Here is a 14,091-nt window from a genome sequence, read left to right as displayed (position 1 = left end):
CCGAGCCTGGGGCCCCAGCGGCTCCGCTCTAATGGGGAAGCCTGTAATCCAGAGGGCCTTGCCGAGAGTGGGGGGAAAGAGAGACTCATTCAGCAGAGGAAAGTGCCTGACAACAAGCTCCCCGCCGGGCTGGAGTGGTGCACCCATATCACAGGCTAATCAGCCAGGCAAGGGGCTGATTCTGGGGCTTTGCCAGGTGATATCATCTCTGGTTCATCTGTGCTCTGTTTGATGGCCCCTTCCCCTCTGAAGGGTGCAGTCAAGGGAGGTTCTGTCTGCACAACTTTTTACTATCTTAATCCACATCCCCGGTTCCACTGTGTCCCAGTGGGGAACTGTGCCAAGAGGGCTGTGCCAGCCTCTGCCCCAGACAGTTGTTCCCCGTGCTGGCTCTGCTGCTACTGTACCAGCTGGGCACATGTTTCCTCTGCATCCCACAGCAGCCTGATCTGCTCCTCTCTCCGCAGTGCACCAACCCCCTGCCAGGGCTAACCAAGCTGGAGGACTGCTGCGGCAGTGTGGGGCTCTTTTGGGGCATGGACCAGTGCCTGGCCTGTCCCCCCCGGCCAGGTGAGTACTGCTGCTGGCCAGGAGCCAGAACAATATGAGGGACAGCCTGCACCCTCGACGAGTAAAAATGATTTGGCTGCCTCGTGTAGATGAGGCAGGGAACGGAGCTGTAGGTCGTGACACATGGCTGTCCTTGGCCCAAGGTCCTCGGGGATGGGCAGCATGTCCCAGGTGAGTGCAGGGTCATGCCAGCTGCTGCCCCAACCCACCAGGCAACAGTGCTCTGGGTTGGCTGCTGGGCCCAGGCTCACGTGGCCAACAGTTCCCACCATGCTAGCCCCATTCAGAGGGAGAAACAGGAAAAAAGCAGCCGTGGTTTTAGGAGGTGCAGTTCTAGGTTGGAGGAGGCTGCAGACTTAGCCCTATAGAGTTACGGGCTTGCTCTGGGCCCAACACGGGTTTGGCAGGGGCTCTGGAAATAACACTACATCAAACAATTGGCAGGAGCACACCCGGGGTCCGTTCCAGGGGCATGGGCGTCCAGCTCTGTTTCTGCTGCACTTGGGAGCTGGACAGACTGATCTAGCAGGAGATGGGGATTCCTCATCTGCTCTGCTCAAGGTGCTTCATGATGAGCATGGCCCTTTGCCCCATGGCCCCATCCTGTGTTGCGGTGGAGAGGCCATGCAGGACTCCTGGCTGGAGGGGAGGCAGGCTCCAGCATCCAGTGCTGACTGGGTGTGGTAAAGGGAAAGGTGCACTCATCTAGTGGAATGTGGGCAGGGAGCTGCTCACCTCTTCCCTGCCTGCCTGCCTGCCTGCCTGCTCCCATTCATTGCTGCCTGGCTGCTCAATCACATCCCTTCACTGGATCAAAGAACTAAAGAAAACAGACCCCATGGTTCAGGAGACCTGACTCCTCAATAGAGCGTAGATATCCAAGGTGGCAGGTTTTGCAAGCAAGTGTGGTGTTGGTGACTTCTAGCTCTGCCCAGAGGTTTTCCTGCTCGCTTACACGCACATTCCCAAGAGCTGAATTTGTGTCTCATTATCCTCCCTCCATTCGATTCCTCCTCAGCCAGGGGCAGGGATGACTGGAGCCAAATTCCTTGCAATCACAGACGAGGTTGTCAGCATCCTGGAACCCAGTCCAGATCTTGGGAGCTCTGATTGCTGTCATCTTCCCAAGCTGCATGGCTGTGCTGTGGCCTCAGCCATGCTACTGCTTGCCTGCCCTCATCCATGTGCTAGCCCCAAAGAAGTCTTGGGCATATATGTTGTGGGGGGGTGACCCTGGGGTCTGCAGGTTCAGTACAGACAAGGAAATGCCCCACACAGGCCTCAGCCCCTCTTCTTTGTCCCTGACCTTCACAACCCCAGTCACGGCTTTCTCTTCCCCATCCTACAGCAGTCTCCCTGTTTCTTACCCGTCTTTCTGTGATCCCTCCATTAGAAAACAGGGGGGCTGCTTAATACTTCAGTTAGGCTGCAGATTGCTGCAAAAACTCTGCACCTCCCTTCTCGTTCTCTGTGCCAGGATGCAAGGTGATTGCAGAGAATGCAGCCAGAGCTGCAGCAGTGATTTGCTCTGTTGGACTTAGAGCTTCAAAATGTGTCTAATCACAGGCTTCTAATATGTGAAAACAGACACAAAACACCCCCATGTGCTCCTTGCAGTCAGCCAGCCAGTAGAGCAAATGCACTTAGGAAATGACTCCTAGCTGCCAGCAGGTTTCACAGCTCACAGCTCAACACATGCCCTGTGTCCTGGCAGCAGTTGCAACTCAAGGCAAGTTGTCACTGCTGGTCTTCACTGAGTGGACAGATGCTTGTCTGGCTTTGTTTTCAGATTAATTCCAGGGATATGTAAAATGTATCCCTGTGGGTCTTTTGTATTCCTGTGCCACAAGAAATTCCCTCTGGCTCTGGGTGATGAAGTTCCTCCTTGGAGACTTAATGGCTCTTGTGATGTTGGCCCTAATTCAGGCTAGTTGAAGGATCCATTTTCATCCTGTTCAATGGTATATACGTATCTTCCTGCTTTGGCTACCTCTGGTGCAAGGAGCTGTAAGACAGACACATGATGAAGGCAGCCTAAGAGAGCCCAGTTGTTGTGGAGTGAGAAGCTCAGGTGCCTTTCTCTGGTATGTTGTCTTCACATGCAAGGTATCTGATCCCGGAGGGGAGTCAGGGAAACAGTCCCTTCTCAGCGACCTTACTTCTTTAACAGAGCCTCCAAGCACTGTGACCACTCACTGCCTTGTGCCTTGTCTGCCAGGGTTTCCAGTTCCATGCTAGTGTGAAGGCATTGTTCCACGTACTTCCTGCCTGTAGACCACATCCCACACTCACATTCCTTCTGCCTTCTGGTCTTGCTGGCCTGTGTTGTGCTCACTCAAAGTCACTGGGCTGTAGTTCAGTGATCTGGTGTCTTGTGCACAGAGATAACATGTTCAGTGTGTGTTTCCAGCTTTCTTCTTAGCACTGTGATCTTCAGAGAGAACTCCTTGCTCTCATGTGTCCCGGGGAAGCATGCACCAGAGCAGACTTGACAGCATTGGGAATTTAATTCCAGCAACTAGAGACAGAAATGGCAGAAGCTAGTTCAGTGTAAACACTTACAACATACAGAAGTGCAGCCAGGCAAGAGCTAGACAAATGGGGAACTTGTTTGGATTGACTGTCTGCCCGAGACACTGATTGTTAGTAGAGTCTGGATACGTCCGGATGTCTCCATCGTCTGCAGCTTTCATGTTTGGTACGTGTTTGTGTGCGGAAAGACATCAGAGAAGAAGAATAGGAGGCAGGCATCTGTCTGAGCAAACTTACCATGACCAATCCTCACTATTTTTTATGTTTTGCTCAGCATCAGAAAAGCCAAGGCACTCAAATGCTTTGTCTGCATCCTAATGAGACCATGTTAAAAGCTGAGTTCAAAATCAAGGGCTGACCTGGCCAGGAGTCTCTGTGAGTGTTACTTTAGTCTTAGAGATTTCCTTAAGCCGTTCTTGGACTGTGTGGTTTGCTGCTGGGGGGCTGTACACTGTTAAGCCTCTTCAGAGAAGTGGGCACAGAGATGGGTGTTCAAGCAGGCTACAGTAGAAGTTCCTGGGAGCTGCTGTTGCTTATGCAAGTGAGAACTAAAGATAGGACCCCCATGATGCATGAGGCACCCTGGGAGAAAGGGGAGAGCAGAGAGCTTGCTCCATGAGCTGTTGGAGCAAAGGCTCTTTGTTGCCTGACTTATGAAAGAAAGAGACGAGCCAGAGGCAGGGCCCTGGAGGGTAGCAGGACACCTGCATGCTGTCATGCAGCTGCAGTTCTTCAGCTCTGGCCAGAATTTGGTGGATGAAATGTGTTGTATTGCAAGATAGGATAAATCAGATGGAGACATTCAGTAACTGTCCTGGGTCTTTAGTACTTGGGGGAAGCAATGGAGCACACACTGAAAGGCTAGAACAGAAGGGTAGGGGCAAACAGGAGCTGGAAAGTTAAACCTGGAGAAGAATGAGGGTAGGAAAAGGGAATTGGAGGCTGATGAAGCAGCTGAAATAGAGACACTAGGATGTGGCTGAAAGGGAGCTCAGGGACCAGCATGGTAGTTGAGCATTGCTGGTGAGGAACCTGCACTGAAGCAATGTCCCGTCCTGTGGCAAGCTCAGGATGTGGGGCTAGTAGCAGGTACACTGCTGGGCAGAGCTACTCCTGCTTACCTGCCAGACCATGTGTTATTTTGGGGGATGCAGTGGTCTGTGGAAAGAATGTGTTGGAACACTGTTAAGAGATGGTCTGTGGAAATTAAACCCAGTGAGACTGGAGCTACAGGTTGACACAGACCCCACGGCAGGTGTGAATTTGGATACTGGTTTTCCCAAAGCCTTGGCCCTTCTCAGGCGCATGGTGATAAAGGAAACTGGTAGCTGAGAGTTCTGTCCAGAGGGGATCACAGCCCTGCTCTTCTACCTCCTCCCCATCTGTGAGACCACACACCTCTGGAACAAGCAGCATTCCAGGAGAACACCTGTATCAGTGGACACCATCTCCAGTACTGCCAGAAGCTACAAGTCTCACCTTTCTGTGAAATTTGGTGGACTTTCTGGGGGCAGGAGTAAACCTGCATTTTCCAGGTCTGGAGTTTTCAGTGCCCCCTGCCCCTTATCTTACAGTCAGCCTGAGCATGGGCTGGGCTGTGCACCCACTCGTTGTGCTCACTGCAGATCTTCCTGGGCTGCTTTCTCTCCTCGTATGGGTTTTAACTGCATTAAGAAACAAGTCTTTGAAGGCTATTGTTTTGTTTTTATTCCCACTCCACGTGTTTTTTCAAGTTTTTTGTCCTAGAGAAAAGTCTGAATTTCACTGGAAAGTTGGATCTTGTAATGTCTGGCTTGGCATCCGCAGCACTCCTCTAACAGACCTCCCACTGTGAGAGGGGTGGCAGCTCACCCATGCAGCCCTTGTAATGTCTGGCTTGGCATCCGCAGCACTCCTCTAACAGACCTCCCACTGTGAGAGGGGCGGCAGCTCACCCCTGCAGCCGTCATCGTCAGAAATGCTGAGTGGATCTGCAAGCCTCACACCCCCCTGCGCTGTGCCTGCAGGCATTGAAACAGCCATGGCAAGCCCCTTGAAAATCAACCCCCTGGTCTGCTCCTGTGAACAGATGGGGTAGGATGCAGGAAAAAAAACCTTGGATATATGGGAAGGAGGCTATGGAGGCCACTTGTTACCATGTGCCACAGGGAGTCTGTGCAGAACGGTACGGAAAGGCTGGAGGCAGGGAAAGAAGCAGAAACCTCTGCAAGGTTGTGCCAGTACCACAGAAAGCAATGCTTGACCTGGGAACACACAGCATTTTCAGGCCTGCTTTTTTCTGCATAGTGCTTGTTTTGCTCATCATACACGTACAGCATTGTCATATCAGCACACTGCAGCACAGTGTTACAAAACTGGGGGTTTTTAGGTACAAGGTATCTTGTTGCAGTTGGAAGCCACCTTGAGAGCAGAATGAGGATCTCTCTGTTGAAACGCCCAATGGCAAAAAGGAATTATCAGAGTTTTTTTCCTTCAAGCATCTTTTGCACCTTGAAGATCTTTACTGATGTAGAGCCAGAGGACGTACTTTTATATCACACATGTGGCACTGGTGCATGCCCTCTCCACTGCTATTACCGTAACCCTTGCTGGGGCATTGGAGGAAGTCTTGCTGGAGCCTGCTTACAACAGACCATCCAGAGGAGAGCAGTCATGACAGACCTGGACAGAAGGATTTGTGTCTTTCCCTCTTGTCCATTCTGCCTTAGAACTCGGCTTATCCCCATAGCCACAGCCTACTTCTTGGTGTGGCACCTCTAATACATCTCTGAAGGCTGCTGTGGGGTCCAAGCTGCTCTGCTCTTCTGCCAGTGAGCTCAGCAGCTCAAGTCCTCTCTGCAGCGGAGGCTGATCTTCTCTACTTCACACTAAACCAGACTGAGGCTTGACTGAGTCCACCATCCCCATTTATCCAGGTGTCACGAGACCATTCACTCTGGCTCCTTTCACCTCCCAGGTGCTGGAAAACCTAGAACTAGCAGAAGCACCACAGCTACCCTCAGTTTCTTCAGTATGGTAGATGGAAAGAGTCAAAATAAATGGGCTAGCTTTAGGAAACGGGCATTTCCTCACTTCTCATCTGACCAGAGGCTTGCTTTTTCCCCTTTTAACAGTGACATTGTATGGACTAATGTAATGTATTATCTCATCCAACAAACACTGCCTCATTCACACCCTTGTGGCTACCACCACTCGGAGAAGTTTTCCACTTCACCACCACCCTGAGCTTCTCCAGACGTGTTTGGGGAGCCAGAGCCCTTGGGTAAAATCTCTTCTCCTGGGAAATGATGAAAAATTAGCCTAATTGCTTAAAGATCATCCTGCTAGGCTCCAAAATCCCTCCACCCAATTTCCTTTCATATTATACTCTACTTGAGTATTTTTCTAGCTGGGGACAAAGGTTCTGGGGGAAGTCCTGGGCTGTGGCTCCTTTGCACTCACCTCCTTTCTGAGCCTGTGAGCTTATTGCACTCTTGCTCCTTTGTATGAGCCCAGCCCTGACAGGGATGCCCGGTGCCTGCAGAGCTTGCAGAGAGCTAGAGGAAGCAATGAGGAGAGCCAAGAGGGACTCCTAATGTGCAGCTACCTGGTGACCACATTGGCTTGGCACAGCATCTGCAGGGCTGAAGTGCCCAGGAGGCAAGGCTCTGAAATCACCCTCTTGAATCAGGAACCAGGGCTCCCTGCCCTCAGCAAGCCTGAAATCCGTCTGCCTGACAGATGCAACTCAGCTGCTCCATCCCTAGCCTTAGGCTCTGGGAGAACCCTTCCTGGAGAGAGTGTAGACAGACACAGGAGACTGGGGCCTCTTCAGCTCTGAATGCTGACAGCTTTCTGCCCTCTCTGATCACTAGGTGGGTTCCAGAGGAATACCCTCCTACCAGCTGCATAAGAGAAGGCTGGATGCTGATCCTCTTTGCAGGAAATGTAGGTGTCCTAGACTGTTTTTTTCAGGGGGTTTTGACCATCTCTGTTGTAGTTCAGCAACATTTGAGCTTGTGGAAGGAAATAGTCCTCTACTCAAGAAACCAAGCACAAAGCTGAGAGTTAATAGCTTACATCCTCCTGCAGCCACACACTGTCTTCCCTTGTGGACAGGTCCTGGCAGAAAGAGAGCAGCCTCCATCCAATACTTCAAAAATGTCTTGGTTCTCCTTGGTACAGAGAGATCTGCTCACATTACATTACAGTTACTCTTGACAGGGAACAAGGGTTTCTTTGCAGAGTTAGGACATTTGTCCGTAGCTTCACAAGTGATTTGCTAATGTAGTGAGCTGGTTTCTGCAAACTGGAGTTTTGTAAGTGCTAAGGTGGCACAGACCTGCAATTCATCTGCCCATCACTGGCATTTTCTGCCTTGCTGTCTCCCCAGCAGCATCTGGCGGAGGGATGCTGCAGAATCTGTTTCTCCACAAAGGCTCTTCAGAGGCGGTGCATGGCTCTGACACGTCATCGCTGTTTGATCTCCAGCACGCTTGGCTTCCGCTCAGAGGGCTTGCACATAACAATGGTGCTTCATTTGAGTGTCTGTTATCACATTGTGCTGAGGCTGACAGATGCTTCCAAGCACAGTTAATGCTTGTCGGCAGCCCCGACCCCACAAACTATCGTGTAGGAGGACCTGAAATCCCACTGGGGTACTGAGCCTGGGGCCCATAAACCAGAGGTTTTTTTACCTTCCCAGAAGGTTGGAAAGGTACCCAGTGATTCCCAGCATCACTAGTAGCTCCCTTGTCCCTAACATCCAGATATTTGTTAGCACCTCCTGCCTACAATTCATGACTAAACTGTTGAAGGGGGTAAAAAGATTTTTTTGTCTTTGTCATTCATTCAGCTACTGAGGATCAGTGTGCACATGGAAAACCTTGCAGCTTCATTTAATATGCCTGAGAAAGCCAGGTTTTCTATTCTCCTTCCTGGTACAGGCTGGTAATGACATGTTCTCCTGTCTTTTATTTCCTAAGTGCCTTTATCCTAGGAGGCTGGTCTCTAACTTCTGCCTTTCAAGAACCGTCCTAGAATGGCTTTAAATTGCATTATAGAGTTCAAGTGTTTGGGACAAAGAGTTATGGATATGCCTGCTCTCTGCCCCCAGAATGTGTTCTTAAACTTCACAGGCTTTCTTTTTGCTCTTAAACTTTGCAGGCTCTTGCCAAGCATCTCCTGCTGTAAGGATGGTCTCAATTTGTCCCTGGTTCTTGAAAGCTGCAATGTGTTAGGAATCTGCTGGACATGACTAAACTGTTGAAGGGGGTAAAAAGATTTTTTTGTCTTTGTCATTCATTCAGCTACTGAGGATCAGTGTGCACATGGAAAACCTTGCAGCTTCATTTAATATGCCTGAGAAAGCCAGGTTTTCTATTCTCCTTCCTGGTACAGGCTGGTAATGACATGTTCTCCTGTCTTTTATTTCCTAAGTGCCTTTATCCTAGGAGGCTGGTCTCTAACTTCTGCCTTTCAAGAACCGTCCTAGAATGGCTTTAAATTGCATTATAGAGTTCAAGTGTTTGGGACAAAGAGTTATGGATATGCCTGCTCTCTGCCCCCAGAATGTGTTCTTAAACTTCACAGGCTTTCTTTTTGCTCTTAAACTTTGCAGGCTCTTGCCAAGCATCTCCTGCTGTAAGGATGGTCTCAATTTGTCCCTGGTTCTTGAAAGCTGCAATGTGTTAGGAATCTGCTGGATCCTCAATATGACTATTGCCATGGAGGGCTTTCCACGTACGACACCAGGGAGTGAGCTACTGATGCCAGGCAGGAGGATTTAAGTGTGGTTGGAATATAGCTGGGCAGTCAGTTAGCTCTTTCATGCACTCCTTGTTCCCAAGCAAAAGATCCAGAAAATTAAGAAGCCCCACCCTGGGAAAATCCTTTGCCCCAGGCAAAGTACCCTTCTTCCTACTCCACCCCATGCTTACTCACTTTCCAACCCATCCACTCTTAGATTCCCTGTCCCTTGCTCCAAAATACAGTGCCTAAATTTGACTTCCTAGGAATTTATGGGCCACATTTTACTTGCCTTTAAAAAATTTGGAGATGTTTAATTGTGCGTGTTATAGAACATTTTGAAACCCACAAAACTATTTTAAGCAGAAATCTGAATTTTTCTTTGATGAGAGGGATTGGGGCAGGAAATCACATGCAGTATAAAAAGAAATGTAATAAACAGGGCCTGAGCTGTTATTTCAGCAGTTTGTCAAGGACCTCAGCCATTCTTTTCACTCTGATCCCCCTTGTTATGTGCCACCTGGCTATCCAAACTGACCTAGGAGGAGACAAAGTGACACAGTGCTAGGTATGAGGCACAGGCAGCACCTGTGGGTCACCAGGCTGGCACTTGCCAAGAAGGAGAAGACACGCCACGGATAATGTGGCTGTTCCTACCTTTCCCTCTGCCCTAGAAGTCATTAGAAGCCCATCCAAGGCAGGCCTAAGGACCCTTTCCCCTCTGGAAGAAGGGCAGGGAACAGGGAGGATGCTGGTGGCAGGCTCTCCTGACAGTGTCCCACACTGTTTGCTTTTTTCCCCAGCCCACCCTGTGATTGAGAATGGACAGGTGGAGTGTCCCCAGGGATACAAAAGGCTGAACCGGAGCCACTGCCAAGGTAAGGATGCTGCTTTCATCTGTCTCTCCTTCTCACATCCGCTGTCAGAGTTGCAATTATCTATACAAAATACATTTACCTAACTCCCTGGTACAGATCTGCAAAGAACGTGGCTTATAAAAGTTTTCGTGCTTTCATCAAGAATGGAAGAAAACCAGGTAACACAGGACTACATGACTCAGCTGACAAGCACAGTGAGCACAAAGTTGGGCCAGTACAAGAAAATTCCCCTGTTAGGTCCTACCGACCCAGTAAGGGCCTGTGTTTATGCTCTGCTAAGTGTGAGTGTAAAAACACTTCTTCCATGTTCTGAAGCAACAGAAATTCTGTTGCCTAAAAATATTTGTGAAGGTTATCAGCTTGTTCATTTACAAGTGGGAGAGTGCCATAAAAGCAATGCCTTCTGTTCTGACTGTATCACTTGTTCATGCTGCGAGGCTCCGCTGCCTGCCCCATGCTGCCAGGATCAATCCATTGCTCACTTCTGTGGTCCCTCAGTTCCATATGAGGAAGGCACCATCTCTCCCCTTTTCTCTCTGGTTCATGTTTATTTGGCATTTCTTGGACCTACACTGCTTGTGTTTTTCCGTGCTCTGACTAAAGAGGAATTTTATTGTTCCCTTCTTGTGATTCATGATAAGCTGAGAGGTGTCACCTCTCAGATGCAGCAGGGAGCAAACCCAGGGCTGGCAATCCAATGACTCATCTCTTTTAGCTGGGACTTTCCACCACACTTAATTAATGATTCAACCTCCCCACATTGTCCTGAGGGAGAACTTTCAACAACACAACAACTATTCTGCTTGGTGCTCAGATCTCATCCCTTATGTGGCCACAGACAGTGCTATGATTATGAGGAGCTACCCAGAGACATCAGATAGTAGTTGGAGGAACAGAGCAGCAGGAGGGACTCATGTCAGAAAGAAGAGACCTGCAGTGCCTGCTCTGGATTTGTGTCCCCTGTGGATCAGGGAGGAGCAGAGGTAGATGACAGTGTGGATTTGGCTAGAAAGATTTTTTGCACAGGAAAAACCATGAACCAGAGATCTCTGCCTCTGGATGCTCCTTTGTAAGCTAGACTGGAGAAGTTCTATTCTTCAGACACTACTGCTTCAAGGTGCTATTCCCATCTCTACTGTTGTAGTGGAATGTGTGTCAGGAAGCCTAGCACCTCACTTTAGGGCCCAGAGTGAGGGTTCAATTTGGTGGACAGATGTAGGGGCCTTCTTTTGCCACGCAGGTAGGAGGGGAAACTACCTGGCTTTGCAGGCTATTGTTAAAGCACTGTGATTGGAGGAGGACCCTGGCAGAAGCCCACTTTCCTCTGTTCAGTATGGACAGAAAGGGTTGTCTCTGGTGCCTTCCAGCAGACGAACAAATGGTTCACCTTTGCAGGATCTCCTTTCCTTTCCTTGCTGCATCCTATTGAGCAGAACAAGGCTGCAAGGAGCCCAAGTTGAGAGTGCTTGTCAGACCCAGCCAGGGATCCTCCCAGTGCTGCTGGGACTAGCAGGAAGGATGGCACTGGAAGAGATAATATGGTTGCTAAACATGAGGAAAAGAGGTCTTGGAGGCTCAGGGATAGGGAGGTGTGCATGCAGCACAGTCACTGCACAGGACACACACTGAAAGTCCTAGGAGACCATATATATATTTGGTGTCTGATGTTGACCTGAGTCCTTTCTGCTGACCAAGCACTGGGGTAAGCCAGCCTGCACCTTTCCACCACAGGCTGCCTTACTCAGTGTGGCTGTTTCTCAGGAGCACTGGCAGACTTGTGTGGGGTGGGATGAAGCAGCTGAGGCAGCATATGGATCTCAGTTTGTGATCCCTGAGGCCTCTTCTTGTGGGCTAGCCCTAGCCCTGGCATGCTGCAGGGGGTAGGAGTGCATAGCTCTGAGCATACCTGTCTGCTTCTATTCCCAGTGGGGACTTCCACTGTGGCTGACAGCAGAATAGAGGGGGTTGGGATGAGGCCTGGATGTGGCCCTGTTTTAAATTAGGCATATAAAGCCTAGCCCTTGGTGCTTGTTTGTTTTGTGCTCTCATTACTCTAATCCCTTCAATCCCTTTGTTCATATGGAGACAAACACTTTGTCCAGTTGGTCTGTCAGAATGACATAACACTCTGACCGTGCTGTGGAATGACAGGGATGAGCCATGAGGCTCCTCCAGAGAGCCCTAATGTCTTTTCTGAGGGGGGTTCCCAGCATATTTGGGGTTGGTCACTGGTTGTTCTCATGAACTCTGTCCTGTGCTTGGTACAGAGCAGGAAACACTACATGGTGCAGCCAGATCCTACTCTTCCCTGGCCTGCTGCAGATCCCTGTAGCATTGGTACCTCTAATTGACTTAACTTCTAGCCTGGTCTTCACGGCCCTTGTATGTATCAACTGTGTATGGAGCAGCTGGTGGGATGAATTGGGGAGTTTAGGAGCACAGGACTGGGAAGGGCCTCTAAGTCATTAAGTCTGAACTTCAGCTGTCATTGCTGTCTGTGTGTCTCACAAGACAGCCCCCTCCACCAAGCAGTAATGCTTTGGCTCTGAGGAATAAGGTAGTGCTGGAAAAGCTGTTCCTGAGTCTTCGACCCCGTCCATCTTGAAACAGTCCCTAGAGCAACACTGGGTGCTCTGAGGGCACCTGAGGTCTCACCAGGATCATGCACACTGGCATTGGGACTGCCCTTTGTCTTTGGCCAAGCATCATGTTGGCATTTCTTGGTCTTGGCAGCTCAGAGCTGTCCTGTGAGCAGTGAGTGGGCCCAGGTCCCTCTCACTGACAGCTTCCACCTCTTAGCTTGCAGTATGTGTTCCTGTGGTTTGTCTCAGGGTGGTGCTGAAGTTGCTGCCAGTCCTGCTGCCCTGTGTCTCATCCAGCTCTTCCTGTACTGCTTGTGCCTCCTGACACAGCACATTTAATCAGCATTCTGACTTTTCTGGGCCAAGCTCTTTAGTGAAGGTAGAAAGGACAGCTTCTCCTCACTCTCCATCTGAAAACTGCTCTTAGCTCCCCTTAATGCACTTTTTGCCAATCCCTATCTTCTCTGGCTTAGCTCATATAGTCTTACATGGTGCTGTAGGAAAGCCTTTACTGCAGGCCAAATGGATGAGTCCAATGGTGCTTCCCTAGGATAAACCCAGCTTCCCTCCCAAAGACTGTGTCTGATGAGTGCTGAGCCAGGGGCAGAGGCAGAACTTGAGGCAGGGCTTGAACATGGTGACTTCTCACTTGCTCACCCTGCTCTTAGAAGAAGGCACAGTGAGCCACAGCCTGGCCCACCACCCCTCTGCATCTGGATGGGATCTGTCAATGCTCTCCCTGCATGCTGGCACTGAGTTTCTCAATAAGGTCCCTCCATGGGTGGTAGCTCTATGCAAGCAATACCAAGAATCAGGAGAAAGGACAGGACTCACCATTCCTGGCTTGCAAACAACCATGATAGTAGTGACCCTGACAGAGTGGCTCACCATAGGGGCCACATCTGTTTTCCACAAGGACCACGAAGCAGAGGAGTCATCCACAAGCCATCCTGCAGCTGCAGCAAGCAAGCTCTGCAGATGTGGGGCTACTGTCACCACAGAGGTCCCCACTGTGCTGCTTGGTGTAGAGGCTGCCTCAGACACCAGCCCAGCTGAGACCCCTTTGGTTTGCAGCACCTGAATGGGAGGCACTGGGTAGGGAGTTTAGTTCACCCTCAGCTTCCTCACATCTCACAAGGTTCTCTTCTCTCCACAGATATCAACGAGTGCTTGATGCAGGGCCTCTGCAAAGATGCCGAGTGTGTGAACACCCGTGGCAGCTTCCGTTGTACCTGCAAGCCTGGAACCATGCTAGACCCATCCCGTAGCCATTGCATTTGTAAGTGCTCCAGGGAACCCCCCAGTCTGGGGAGGGACCTGAGCAGGATCCCATGGCTGAGTGGAGGCTGCAGTGTGCTTCACATCTCCTTTGAGTGTACCTGAATTGGGCTGTTCTGCACTTGTGTGCAGAATGGGTCCCAATCATGCATTATTCTCCGTGGACATTGCATGGTCCCTACAGAGGCTGAAGGGAATGTGCACGTGGTGTGGCAGCAGAGGACACAGCCCCCTGGGATGAGAGAACTCCCACATGAGCTGGGTTTTCTTGGGGATGACACTGTTGGGGGAAAGGCCCAGTGTTCTGGAGAGAAGACAGGGCAGCCCTTGGGCAGGCTGGGAGGTACAGCCAGAGAAAGAGCCAAGGGGGAGTGCTGAGTGTCCCCCGTTCTCTCTTTGGAGAGCTCGGGGCACGTCCGGCGCTGACACAGCTGTTGTGTTTCAGCGGACAAAGCGGTGTCGATGGAACAGGGGCTGTGTTACCGCTCGGCAGGCCGGGGGGGGGGGGCCCTCCCCCCCCCCCC

At 50.5% G+C, this 14,091-nt stretch overlaps 1 protein-coding gene across 1 annotated transcript in view; it reads left to right on the top strand.

The window, feature by feature from the left end:
- Positions 1 to 14,091, top strand: part of LTBP2 (latent transforming growth factor beta binding protein 2) — a 65,386-nt gene that overhangs the window by 29,348 nt on the left and 21,947 nt on the right. The window contains exons 8-11 of the mRNA XM_017741650.1: positions 468 to 570; positions 9,633 to 9,707; positions 13,446 to 13,568; positions 14,013 to 14,060. Coding sequence (XP_017597139.1) covers positions 468 to 570; positions 9,633 to 9,707; positions 13,446 to 13,568; positions 14,013 to 14,060 — 349 coding nt within the window. The remainder of the gene's footprint in view (positions 1 to 467; positions 571 to 9,632; positions 9,708 to 13,445; positions 13,569 to 14,012; positions 14,061 to 14,091) is intronic.

Source organism: Corvus brachyrhynchos, unplaced genomic scaffold, assembly GCF_000691975.1.
Source record: "Corvus brachyrhynchos isolate BGI_N302 unplaced genomic scaffold, ASM69197v1 scaffold115, whole genome shotgun sequence".
NCBI lineage: Eukaryota > Metazoa > Chordata > Aves > Passeriformes > Corvidae > Corvus > Corvus brachyrhynchos.
Note: the sequence above shows the minus strand (reverse complement) of the source record. Positions and strands in the feature narration are given on the sequence as shown.